Source organism: Neoarius graeffei, chromosome 1 (genome assembly GCF_027579695.1).
Source record: "Neoarius graeffei isolate fNeoGra1 chromosome 1, fNeoGra1.pri, whole genome shotgun sequence".
Classification (NCBI taxonomy): Eukaryota; Metazoa; Chordata; class Actinopteri; order Siluriformes; family Ariidae; genus Neoarius; species Neoarius graeffei.
The window spans coordinates 36993099-37007490 of NC_083569.1; the positions used below are offsets into that span (position 1 = coordinate 36993099).

Consider the following 14392-nt stretch of genomic DNA (forward strand, 5'->3'; position numbering starts at 1 on the left):
CCCAAACTCTTTAGAGATGGTTTTGTAACCTTTTCCAGCTTGATGAGCATCAACAACACTTTTTCTGAGGTCCTCAGAAATCTCCTTTGTTTGTGCCATGATCCACTTCCACAAACATGTGTTGTGAAGATCAGGCTTTGATAGATCCCTGTTCTTTAAATAAAACAGGGTGCCCACTCACACCTGATTGTCATCCCATTGATTGAAAACACCTGACTCTAATTTCACTTTCAAATTAACTGCTAATCCTAGAGGTTCACATACTTTTGCCACTCACAGATATGTAATATTGGATCATTTTCCTCCATAAATAAATGACCGAGTATAATATTTTTGTCTCATTTGTTTAACTGGGTTCTCTTTATCTACTTTTAGGACTTGTGTGAAAATCTGATGATGTTTTCGGTCATATTTATGCAGAAATATAGAAAATTCTAAAGGGTTCACAAACTTTCAAGCACCACTGTATTTTTAAGCATGTGTTTGCGTTTCAAATCTGCTGCAATAAGTTGTAACTGCATTTAAATGTCTTGGCTGTTGCTGGCGGCCATTTTTTGTCATACAGACTTTGCCTTTTATGACTTCTCCATTATTGAGTCACTACAAAAACATATTTTAGAGTTCCAAACGTTTGTTTTCCAGCACAGAATTAAATGTTACAGGGGAAAAAGGTTTGTATCTGAGCAGCGTATTCCATAAGAGACCACTTTTCCGATTAAAAAAGAAAACATCATAAAGTCTACTGGGTTTTGGTGCAAAATGAAGAAGCGAGTGTGCCAGTCAAAGTGTCCAGAAGAACTGCGGCTGGTTCTGTAAGACGCTCAGTAAAACCTACAGCTCATTTCCTTATCAAACTGCACTCGCTGGACCTGAGACTACTATTTTTTTTTTTTAAAGCAAAGGGTCGTCTCACACCAAATATGGATATTGTTTCATTTATTATGGCTGACTGCTTACTGTTTATACTATTTTTAAATGTTGAAAATGTTCATTTCATTATTTTTAAGCCATTTTTGGTCTCCATCATTTCTTTAGATGTGCCGAAGACTTTTGTACAGTACCGTATATTGTATCCGTTCCTCCAAATCTGGCTCCATTTGACCACTTAGATTTCCCTCCAAATGTCCCTCTTTCTCAACTCGATCACTGTACGGACTCGTTTTCTTTTTTGCACCTTCTGTTCATCTCTTGCTCGCTCGCTCACTCGTTCTCAGCTGCTCTGGCCTCCAGGTGCTGAGCCATGTTGCCACATGCTGGAAGCTTGGCATAAATCAGTGTTGTGCTTTTTAATTCCTTCCTCTGGCTCTGCATAATCTCCACCTAGCGTAAACGACACCACACGAGCATGCGTGGGAGCCGCACACACTGGGACCAGATGTGGCCATGACCACAGGGACACACATCTATCTATCTATCTGTCTGTCTAGTCTTGCAAAACTATTCATCCCCCTTGGTGTTTGTCCTGTTTTGTCGCATTACAAGCTGGAATTAAAGTGCTCCAACTCCTTCAAGTTCAATGGGTTGCATTGGTGTACAGCAATCTTGAAGTTATGCCACAGATTCTCAGTTGGATTGAGGTCTGGGCTTTGACGAGGCCATTCCAAGACATTTAAATGTTTCCCTTTAAACCACTCCAGCGTAGCTTTAGCAGTATGTTTAGGGTCATTGTCCTGCTGGAACGTGAACCTTCGTCCCAGTCTCAAACCTCTGGCCGACTCAAACAGGTTTTCCTCCAGAATTGCCCTGCATTTAGTGCCATCCATCTTTCCTTCAGTCCTGACCAGCTTTCCTGTCCCTGCAGATGAACAACATCCCCACAGCATGATGCTGCCACCACCATGCTTCACTGTAGGAATGGTGTCCTACACCATGATGGCCAAAAAGATCAATTTTAGTCTCATCTGACCAGACAATCTTCTTTCATGTGTTTGGGGAGTCTGCCACATGCTGTTGGGCAAACTCCAAACGTGTTTTTTTAAGCAATGACTTCTGTTCTGGCCACTCTTCCATTAAGCCCTACCCTATCGAGTATATGGCTTAAAGTGGTCCTATGGACAGACAGGCTTGTAGTACTGGAGTCCAGGACTCTGACTCGAGTGCGACTCGTGCCCTAATTTTAAGGACTCTTGACTTGGACTTGAGCACTGATGACTCAGACTCATGCATTAACCGTATTCGGACTCATAAATTGGAGATGAGGACTCTGATTATTTTTTTCTTTATTTTTTTGTAACATGCTGTAATAATTTGGCATAAGAGATTTATATCTACGTTAATTCTTGTATGAATTTAGCGCGAGTGTCACACCCGCGCACCCCGGTGCGTGCATCAGATAGACTCTCGGGCGTGCCATAAACGGTTTCACACAAAGGCACCAACAGCCACCGTCAAACGGTGTAGTTGGTGTCTTGTTCTCGGACTCGACTTGAAATTTTCTTGAATGACTTCACTCGGTCTTGAGACTGTACTCAGACTCGAGGTTCAGTGATTCAACTATAACACTGATGTGTGTGTGTGTCACAGTTTGGCTCAAAAACAGAAGACAGAGATACAAGGCCAATAAATCACAAACATATTTGAACCAACAAGTTCACCCCAATCGTGGGAAAAGGACAAAATAACACCATGGAGTGTAAAAGTCAGGAAAGTCAGTTCAGAGAAATGCATGCATGGATGAATAGAATGTACGGTGTTGCGTGTCACATAAGACACAGCAATAAAACGCTGCCCAGGAGAAATGAGCTCCCCAGACTGAGGAAGGGTGCGATTTTTATAGTGAGGAAACACCCACCCAGGTGTCTCCAATCACGCTGACGGCCTGCGGCGCCGCCCACTGAAACACAAAACAAACACAAACCACAGAAGCAGGCAGAGCCAGCGCGCCATCATAATATATATATCATTTGCTTTTCAGGACGGGCCCTGCATTATCGTATTACACCTCATCTTCCCTCTTCCACACAGCGCGCACACAGATTTATGTGTTTGGGTCTGTTTTCCAGTTCAGAGTGAGTAAGCAGAGCCACGTTTGTGACGATGGCTGTGATAAAACTCTGGAGATATTTTTCATACTTTCTCTTTCATATATCAATGTACACTCACTGGTCACTTTAATAGGAGCTCTAAGGTTCCTGTTCTTGGCTGCAGAAGTGGAACCCAACGTGGTGGTCTGCTGTTGCATGCTGAGATGCTTTTCTGCTCACCACGGTTGTAAAGAGTTGCTGTGAGGGAGCTGCTATATCCTTCCTGGCAGCTTGAACCGATCTGTCCATTTTCCTCTGTCCTCTCTTATCAACAAGGCTTTATGGAAGAGTGGCCAGAACAAAAGTCATTGCTTAAGAAAACACATTTTGAGTTTTCCCAACAGCATGTGGCAGACTCCCCAAACACATGGGAGAAGATTCTCTGGTCAAATGAGACAAAAATTGATCTTTTTGGCCATCGTGGGAAATGCCAAGTGTGGTGCAAACCCAACACCCTGAATACACCGTTACTACAGTGAAGCATGGTGGTGGCAGCATCATGCTGTGGGGATGTTTTTCATCTGCAGGGACAGGAAAGCTGGTCAGGATGGAAGGAAAGATGGATGGCACTAAATACATGGCAATTCTGGAGGAAACCCTGTTTGAGTCGGCCAGAGGTTTGAGACTGGGACAAAGGCTCACGTTCCAGCAGGACAATGACCCTAAATGTACGTCTAAAGCTACACTGGAGTGGTTTAAAGGAAAACATTTAAATGTCTTGGAATGGCCTCGTCAAAGCCCAGAACTCAATCCAATTGAAAATCTGTGGCATAACTTGAAGATTGCTGGACACCAACGCAACCCATCTAACTTGAAGGAGTTGGAGCAGTTTAATTCCAACTTGTAATGCGACAAAACAGGACAAACACCAACGGGGATGAATAGTTTTGCAAGACACTGTATAGTGAGTGTTTTGGTAATATCAGGCAACCATAAGTTGAAAGTAGCTTTGCATTCCAAATGTTGAGGGTTGCTTTTTTCCAGTTCTGTACATCTTTCATTTTTTATTTTAAAAAAAATGTACAGGTTTGGGCGGCACGGTGGTGTAGTGGTTAGCGCTGTCGCCTCACAGCAAGAAGGTCTGGGTTCGAGCCCTGTGGCCGGCGAGGGCCTTTCTGTGCGGAGTTTGCATGTTCTCCCCGTGTCCGCGTGGGTTTCCTCCGGGTGCTCCGGTTTCCCCCACAGTCCAAAGACATGCAGGTTAGGTTAACTGGTGACTCTAAATTGAGCGTAGGTGTGAATGTGAGTGTGAATGGTTGTCTGTGTCTATGTGTCAGCCCTGTGATGACCTGGCGACTTGTCCAGGGTGTACCCCGCCTTTCGCCCGTAGTCAGCTGGGATAGGCTCCAGCTTGCCTGCGACCCTGTAGAACAGGATAAAGCGGCTACAGATAATGAGATGAGATGTACAGGTTTAGAATAAAACCTACTAACGTGGCACTAACTTGTCTGAAAATTAATTCATTTTACCAATATGAGTGTGTTTATGACTTAAGAAGCAAAAATTACTCCTACTTTTTTTTCTTATGAATAATCTCAGTTGTAAATACTGATTTTATTCAAGGTTATGTTTGTTTAGTTGTGAAACTTTGAGTCATGCAGTTGTACTGCGTGAAATGATTACTGCACAAGCAAACGGAGCAAGCACTAACAAGTAAAGGTGCTCGAAACAAAACTCGAAAAACTGTCTACTCCTTGTGATTCATTTGGTTACAACAGCTAATCAGCATCGGTCCTTATCTGGCCATCATTCCAGACAGGTGTTCATGTCACAGCAGGACAGCTTCACACCTGCATCCGGCTTTTCGACACATTTTGCAAATCGGATCCCTGTCATCTTGGCCAACATCCTGATCACACTTGGATATCCAGAAAGCTCCTACACAGCCTTTTTGAGGTTTTGGCATTCAGATGTTATGTGAGAATGACGCACACCAGGTGGAGTTTGACGAAGACGGTTACGTGTGATGCTGAACTTGGACGCAATCTCAACTTGAGTGAGGAGCAGTATTAAATCCAGTCACACTGTCTGACAGTTTGTTGTAACAAACAATATGTCCTGCTGAAATTTCTGTTCTGGGCTGTAATTCATACACTCGGACACCGTGGAATGCCGTTTGAGTCTAACATTAATTACGTTCGTTTTACAAATCATTAATTCATTGTGTCGTTCCTTTAAATTAAACGGAAACATTGATCGTCTTAGAGACAATAAGTGGCTTTTTTTTTTTTTTAATAGATAAAATTATAAATGAACTGTCGAGCGGCGGCACAGCAAGAAGGTCCCGGGTTCGAGCCCAGCGGCCGACAGGGGCCTTTCTCATAGTGTGGAGTTTGCATGTTCTCCCCGTGTCCGCGTGGGTTTCCTCCGGGTGCTCCGGTTTCCCCCACAGTCCAAAGACATGCAGGTTAGGTTAACTGGTGACTCTAAATTGAGCGTAGGTGTGAATGTGAGTGTGAATGGTTGTCTGTGTCTATGTGTCAGCCCTGTGGTGACCTGGCGACTTGTCCAGCGTGTACCCCGCCTTTCGCCCGTAGTCAGCTGGGATAGGCTCCAGCTTGCCTGCAACCCTGTAGGACAGGATGAAACGGATGGATGGATGAACTGCAGAGCAGATGAGTGCTTGGTCAACTCATCCTTTAAAGTGCATATCCTGGACCAATTTCGTTTTTTTTTTTTTTTAATATGAAAGTATGTCCCTTTACACACTCATCCAGAAGGGTAATTTTGCACAACGCCATCTGTCTACAGCAGAAAAAAATAACAAAACGCGTCTGGAAAAATCCCAAGGGAGTCTGGAGCCAGATTCGTGACGTCACTTGCGGAAGCGCCAGCAGGCTGCGCGAGTTGCACGGTTTCAGTGCACAGCCTGTGCAGACCAAGTAGGGCTGCACGATAATGGAAAAAATGATGATCACGATTATCTTGATCAAAATTGTAATCGCGATTATTAATCACGATTATTCTTGATGTTCGGGAAATCACTTAAATTTTATTTCACTATATTCAAAAAACAATATGAACAGCTTTCAGTGCAGAATGAAATTTAAAAGAGAAATTCTGATTTCCAAATGACAAATAAATGAAATTTATCCAAGAAATTACCAAAGGATGAAGGAACTGAAAACTCAGTTGCAACAATTACACAGCATTATACTGAGGCCTACAAGTTTTTAGCTAGAAAGAGCAGCCTATCAACATGCTCTGGCTTTAAACATGAGCGAAGGCAGGTCACAACATTGCCTCCAGTGCTAAATAGTCTGTTGTTCCGACATAGTTGGCTTTTCTCTCTCACCTCAATCTGCTACTCTCACGCTACTCTCTTTCTGCTCTCACGCTATCACCCCTTGAAGAAGATACCGCTGCACTGAAGCTCTGCGCACTTGGCCAGTGTTGCCAGATGCTGCTGACGTTTTCCAGCCCAAAATATGTTCAAAACCCGCCAAAATGCACTTAAAACCACCCAATTTGGCAACACTGCACTTGGCTTGCTTGCTTATTTAGGCGGAGTAATGAAACCTTACATGCGTCGGTTCGCCCCCTAATGGTTTGGCGGAGTACTGGTCAAAAAGTGCTTGATCAGATATGCAGCAGAGCTCGCATTTTAAATGGAAATAAATCACGATTTTCATTTAATTTAATCGTGGCAGCCAAAATCGCGATTTTCGATTAAATTCGATTAATTGTGCAGCCCTAAGACCAAGTTTAGCCGCTCGTGATTTTGCATTGAAATATGGAATCGTCACCTGAGCGCAATGTTACTTCACCTTTGGATGAAGAATGTAATGTTGCTACACCCTCCTACGATACGTCTGTTAACCATTTTAATAATTACGCGATAACGTTGAAGGAATTTGCAGAAAACCACCAGGTCGTTTTCTCATAAACAAACCAGCGCTGGCGTAGGATTCAGAGGGAGGCGTCACGCACACGACGTCACGAAAATCAACATTTGCCGGGAAATCCAAATGGCAAGTTTTTTCAGAGGCGGACCAATTCGCCTCAAATGGCTTGATTTCAACTGACTTTTTCTGGTATTGCGCAAAGTAAAAAAAATTGCGCAAAATGTGACAGATATTTGACCAGCATTTAATATAAAATAGGAGAATTACATTGATCTTGCTCCTGAATTTACCCGTGATATGCACTTGAAAGCGTCAGCACATTTTCTTTCATCAAATTCACGCACAAACACACTGTTCTAAACATTTGGCAACTCAAAATAGCATAATAAAAAAGCCTACATTTTGTATCCAAGATATTTCATGACCACAATTTCGTATCATTGCAATTTCCTGATATATATAATATAATTTTTTTTTTTAAACACCATGTGTTCTTAAGTGACTCGGTTTAAGACTCGGAGTCTTCTGAAATAAACTTCAAGGTGAATATTTTTTTCATTGTTCACCAGCATTAGTTCCCATCAGTAAAATGTAAATTTCAGCATTATTAAAGTATAAATGAATGTGAAAGTGACAGTCGACATTTGTTTAACTGTTACTCAAATACACCGACGTTGACGTTTTATTCGATCCCTGACTAAAAATAAGTCGACATGTAAATGTTGGAAACTCTTCTTGAAATTCACTTTTGAAATTTGAACAGCGATCATGTTCACTTGTTGATTCATGTTGGCCGTGACCTCAACCTCACTGAACACCTTTGGGTGCAGTCTTCCTCGCCCAAAAGCAGCACCGGACCTTATTAATGCTCTTGTGGATGGATAAACGAAAATAAATCCTCACGGCCAAGCTCTGAAATCGAGCGGAAAGCCTTCGCAGAAGAATGGAGAGAGTTACAGCAGTAAAAAGGGAGGACCAGGTCTGCGTTAATGCCCACGGTTTTGGAATGGCCTGTTCGACAATGACGTATAGGTGTGACGATCGGGCGTCCAGATACTTTTGGCTACATATTAGAAACTCTCCAGAGTTGTTAACTGTGGCTGTTTTTTATACCCCTGTCTGTCTGTTTGTCCGTATCTCCATCCGTCCGAAACACCCTTTATTTCAGCAACCACAAATCATAGCCACTTGGTACCGAGCTTCAGCTTGGGGTTCTTTACCGTGTGTACCATTTTCAGGTCTGTCCCACATCGACTTCCTGTTTACTGACTGAATGTATTTACGAAATATATAGCGTGGCTTTAGAAATTTTTCTTAATATTTTTCTCAACAACTACAAATCACAACTGCTTGATATTTGGTACCGAGCTTCAGCTTGGGGTTCTATACTGTGTATACCATTTTCAGGTCTGTCACATATCGACTTCCTGTTTACCGACTGAATGTATTTACGAAAAATATAGCGTGGATTTAGAAAATTTTCTTAATATTTTTCTCAACAACTACAAATCACAACTGCTTGATATTTGGTACCGAGCTTCAGCTTGGGGTTCTATACCGTGTGTACTGTTTTCAGGTCTGTCGCACATCGACTTCCTGTTTACCGACTGAATGTATTTACGAAATATATAGCGTGGATTTAGAAAATTTTCTTAATATTTTTCTCAACAACTACAAATCACAACTGCTTGATATTTGGTACCGAGCTTCAGCTTGGGGTTCTATACCGTGTGTACTGTTTTCAGGTCTGTCGCACATCGACTTCCTGTTTACCGACTGAATGTATTTACGAAATATATAGCGTGGATTTAGAAAATTTTCTTAATATTTTTCTCAACAACTACAAATCACAACTGCTTGATATTTGGTACCGAGCTTCAGCTTGGGGTTCTATACCGTGTGTACCGTTTTCAGGTCTGTCACATATCGACTTCCTGTTTACTGACCGAATGTATTTCCGAAACATATAGCGTGGATTTAGAAAATTTTCGTAATGCTTTTCTCAGCAACTACAAATCACAGCTGCTTGATATTTGGTACCGAGCTTCAGCTTGGGGTTCTATACCGTGTATACCGTTTTCAGGTCTGTCCCACATCGACTTCCTGTTTACTGACTGAATGTATTTACGAAATATATAGCGTGGATTTAGAAAATTTTCTTAATATTTTTCTCAACAACTACAAATCACAACTGCTTGATTTTGGTACCGAGCTTCAGCTTGGGGTTCTACACCGTGTGTACCGTTTTCAGGTCTGTCGCACATCGACTTCCTGTTTACCGACTGAATGTATTTATGAAATGTATAGCGTGGATTTAGAAAATTTTCTTAATATTTTTCTCAACAACTACAAATCACAACTGCTTGATATTTGGTACTGAGCTTCAGCTTGGGGTTCTATACCGTGTGTACCGTTTTCAGGTCTGTCGCACATCGACTTCCTGTTTACCGGCTGAATGTATTTACGAAACATATAGGGTGGATTTTGACACCTGTTTCTAGACACAAAATGAAATATTTCAAAATAGTGTCCTATTCCTTCGATTGGTTGTATTCTGATATAAGTGAGAGTGGGGGGGGGGATAGGTAAGTGAGCAGTAGCTCACAGTTGATCTTGTTTTGTTTTTTAAAAATGGTTACCGATGAACTGTTTAATCGCAAAGTCTCTACTCTGTAACCTTTATAAATTTGATGGTTGGTCCACTTGGGGTTAATTTCCAGTTGGAGAAATATGTCGTTTTTGCCAGTTTTGCTTGAGCTCAAGTCAGAAATGAATAGCCAAATTTTGGAAACTGTGGGCAAAGCAACAAGAACAACAGAGCATCACTCCGTAGTAACCACCTATAGTGCAGATTCAGGAAGTAAAGTCGTAAGTAAAGATGTTTGTATTTCCCCGCTCATGCAAGAGGCTTTTGGTTCCACTGCGTTAATTCCACTTGCCTTGAATGAATTCTTCGAGGCATTGTAATCGTAATTGTTTTGCCATATATTAAAAACATTTAACGTTTTAAAATTTTGACCCGTGACCTCATGAGCTGGCTTTCTTCCGAGTCAGCCATCGTTACGAGTCACCGTATCCTTCAGGCGGCCATTTTGTGAGGCCTTTTTCCGGGCCTCTAAACTCTCCAGGAAAGTCGTCATCTCAGTGGCAGGCTGTAAAAAGTCTGGGGGGTCTGTGTGAGCATGAAGTCAGCCTGGACTGCTTCTCCATACCGGATTGAATTTTAAGCAACGGGAGACGTTCGTGTCGCGTTCAGGGACAATACACAGATGCAACAGCGCTCCTTTCATGTCACCTCCCAGTTATTTTTTCTTTTTTTTTTTTTCTTCCTCCCCCCTCACTGCCTTTATTTTTGGGGCCTGTTAAGCCTGTACCCTCATACGCTACCTCAAAGAGACCAATTAAGAGTGGAAGCGAAAGGAAAATGAAAGGCCATGTGTAGAGTAAAGACAAGTTCTGCAGTCTAATTATACTGTATCCGATCCAAGCTGGGAGGAAGACGGTGCCAGCCAAATGTTTCTGTTCAAGTCTGCCACACAAGCCCCAGTGCAGCGTTTTAACACCAACACGGCCTCCCGGATTTGCACAGATTTGGATTGTTATTTTATTTGCACCTTTTTTTTTTTTTTTTTAAGTGGCAAGTTGTTTTCCTGTAATGTTTGCACTCCAGTCTTAATCTGTCTCTCTTTCTGTGTCTCATACACACAGACATCCCAGGATGCACATCAAGACAGGCCTCCTGGACGCCCACCTGTACTGCTTTAAGAGATCCGTGGTCGACTTTTTAGTCGACAACAAGTAAGTCTGGGGAATTTCCCACCATGAATGATGACCTTTCACGCCTCTTTTGGCGTCTCGACTCCCCTCCTCCTCCTCCCTCACGTTTAATGGTTATTACCAAATAGACGGGACGCGTGTAGAAACTTGACTATGTCATTAAATTACATAACTTAATTTCACAGCATTATCAAACCAGCACTGATGTACTTTCTGCTGCGTATTAGCGTGCGTGTTCGCTGTCTCTTGGCTGCTTAACAGTTCCTGTGAAGCATTAAGCACATTTACAACCTAAGAGCTTTATGATGGCGTGAGCTCATGTCGAACGCGGGCACGTTTTGAAATAGTTTGACCGCATAAAGAAATAACGAAGCATCTTAAATCGCGTCCGTCCTCTCCTTCAACCTTCCATTCACGATCGACTTTGTCCGTGAACGCTTTTCCCAAACGTCACCACCACCCCCCAAAATCCGATATAAATATCATATCGAATAATCTGCCTTCATCATCCATCCTGATTCCTCGCGCTCGCCTTTTCTCTCATCGAATCAGGCTGACTTTTTGTAGTCTGCCTTTTCCCCCCTCCCCTCCCCCCTTTTGCTTTTGTTTGGTACTGTTTCCCTCCCTCTTTCTGTTCTTCCATTTCTCTCGCTCTCTTCCTTTCACTCTTGAGGCTGCCGAGGCACAGAGTAGCGAAGGAGCGAAACGGACAGAGTAACTGTTGTTTCTCTCGCGGCATTCAGATGGAAATGCTAATCTTGGGCGAAAAAAAAAGAACTAAAGCGCGAGGGTGAGAGAAGGGAGCCTGACGAGGAGCGATGGTTGGTTAGGGACCCACTGAAACTCAGCCCCAGGCTTACAGGGTGTTTTTTTTTTTTTTTTTTACACAAACCATGCTCCATCCTGATCCCTTTAAACCTTCGAGAAGCACATGAACTAGAATCTACACTCTGGTGACATAGTCGTCCTTTTCTGTCCCCCCCCCCCCCCCCCCCCCCATTGTGCCTTTGTTTGAACCTTTATAAGAATGAAGAAAAGATTCCTTAAATAGTCGTCCTCTATTCAGACCTGAAGCAGTGCACTGATATGATGAATGCGCATGCAGGATACAGATCTAAGGTTTTTTTTTTTTCCCTGCAATCATGAAATAACTATTTGATTTGTTTTATATATATAAATATATACATATTTGGTAAAGTGCACAAGCTGGGTCTTCCTTCCTGGATTCTAAGATGAGTTTGTTCGGCCCCAGGTCCATCTCTTCACTGCGTGGGGAGCTGGTGCCGTATCTGGTGCGTAAGCAGTTCATGAAGGTCTTAAACTTCCAGACGGATGACCAGCAGACACAACCGAATCAGAAGAAAAAGGATGCCAGCTCTTCCCTAGGTAAATGCCTCTTCGAATTCACGTGTTAACCGCACTCAGAGTGAACCAATCACATTCAGACTCCTGTTTAAAAGTAACCATCACGCGCCTGTGATCCGTGAAGGGGTTCTGATCAACCCCCAAATACGAATCAGCTGTTTCGTCTTCCTGGGTTCATCCAACACAGTGAGGCCCACAGAGAACTTAAAAAGCATGGATGAAACCTCAGTGTCGAAACGTCTTAGTCAGGAGAAGGGGTGCTGACTGAATTTGCAAAATATTACATGGGCCGCGGAGCACCGCGAAGGTCGTTAGTAACAAGCGGAGAAATTGGGGCGACGCAGTGACGTTACCGAGAATAGGACGTCCTTTCAAAATTGACAAAACGACCTACAGCAAGATTAAAGAAGGTGCGGGGAAAAATCTGGCAAGTTCTGGTCACTCCTTGCATATGACGACAGTGAAATAATATTGGCTGGTGTTGAGTGGTATATCAGATATGTTCCATTCGGCTAGCCTGATATACTGAACGAGTTGAAGACGAGTAGCTGAATGGAATATATATCTGATAGACCACGAAAAAAAGCCAGCCATTATTATTATTATTATTATTATTATTATACATGCACTCTCTTTTCTCAGCATTCTCGAAGGCCAACGCTAGCTGACCCGCGACTCGGTGCTGTTAGCGCGGCAGTCCATATACCTTCTAGCTGGTGTAGTGTTAAAGGTCAATGCTAGCGCAGTCAAGCCGATTATTATTATTATTATTCCTGTGTAATTTACTTAGTTACACTACCATTCAAAAGTTTGGGGTCACGTTGAAATATCCTTATTTTTGAAAGAAAAGCACTGTTCTTTTCATTGACTTTAAACTAATCAGAAATGCACTCTATACATTGCTAATGTGCTAAATGACTATTCTAGCTGCTGGTTTTTGGTGCGATATCTCCATAGGTGTATAGAGGCCCATTTCCAGCAACTCTCACTCCAGTGTTCTAATGGTACAATGTGTTTGCTCATTGCCTCAGAAGGCTAATGGATGATTAGAAAACCCTTGTACAATCATGTTAGCACAGCTGAAAACAGTTGAGCTCTTTAGAGAAGCTATAAAACTGACCTTCCTTTGAGCAGATTGAGTTTCTGGAGCATCTCATTATTTTGTGGGGTCGATTAAATGCTCGAAATGGCCAGAAAAATGTCTTTTCTATTCATTTTACGACTTATGGTGGTAAATAAATAAAAGTGTGACTTTTCATGGAAAACACAAAATTGTCCGGGTGACCCCAAACTTTTGAACGGTAGTGTACTTTTAAACTCAACATCAACAACTACACAGGGCGGAGTGACCTGGCAGCCAGACTTCTCTCAATCTTCCACTTTTAACGAAGCAAACCTGGCAGCCATGTTTGTTTGCTTACAAACTGTCACTGTCGCTCATTAGCACAGAAGTTTTACATCTCCGATGTGTCTCTTTTCCAGTTTTTCGATGTCCATTGGTATGTTTTTCTCTTGCAAATGTGCATGAAGAATATCTAATGAAGTTTTGGTAGCCTTTCCGGTGTTCGGGGCATCTTTTAGTTTCAGTTTATTTATTTAGTGCTTAAACCTACCACTGGCTTAACCTCGTCTTCTCTCTTTCCCGGCCGACAAAGAAATGATTGTGCGCATGCACAGCAGGAAAGTTTTGTCATTGGAGCTTGGCATGAGCTCCGATGTGAATTCAAGTACCTGGGGTCAACTGTGCAGGAAAATGGGGGCTGTGATAGTGAGGTGAGAAAGAGAGTGCAGGCAGGGTGGAGCAGTTGGAGAAGGATTTCGGGAGTCATTTGTGATAGGAAAGTCCCAGCAAAAGTGAAAGGTAAGATGTATAAGACAGTAGTGAGACCAGCTGTGATGTATGGATTGGAGACCGTACCCTTAACGAAGAGACAGGAGGCAAAGTTAGAGGTGGCGGAGTTGAGGATGTTAAGGTTTGCGATGGGAGTGTCGAGGTTGGACAGGATAAGGAACGAGCACATCAGAGGGACAGCACATGTGGAGAGCTTGGGAATGAAGCTAAGAGAGATGAGACTGAGATGGTACAGTATGGGCACATCCTGACAAGAGATGCAGAGCATGTGGGAAGGAGAATGTTGAGGATGGAGCTGCCAGGCACACGAAAATGAGGAAGGCCAAAGAGGAGATAGATGAAAGTGGCAGGTGTGGTAGAGAAGGATGCGGAAGACAGGGAGCAATGGAGACAAAAGATCCGCTGTGGCGACCTCTAATCAGGAGCAGCCAAAAGATGATGATGATCTTGGCATGAGCTCCGATGTGCGAAGTCATGTTGTCTTGACCACGTGCAATATTATAACAATATTGCACGCTCATTCTCCATTG

The 14392-nt window shown here is 42.8% G+C and overlaps 1 protein-coding gene across 1 annotated transcript in view; it reads left to right on the top strand.

Annotated features, from left to right (window-relative positions):
• Positions 1 to 14392, top strand: part of eif2b3 (eukaryotic translation initiation factor 2B, subunit 3 gamma) — a 183459-nt gene that overhangs the window by 149013 nt on the left and 20054 nt on the right. Inside the window, exons 6-7 of the mRNA XM_060931294.1 lie at positions 10577 to 10666; positions 11898 to 12031. Coding sequence (XP_060787277.1) covers positions 10577 to 10666; positions 11898 to 12031 — 224 coding nt within the window. The remainder of the gene's footprint in view (positions 1 to 10576; positions 10667 to 11897; positions 12032 to 14392) is intronic.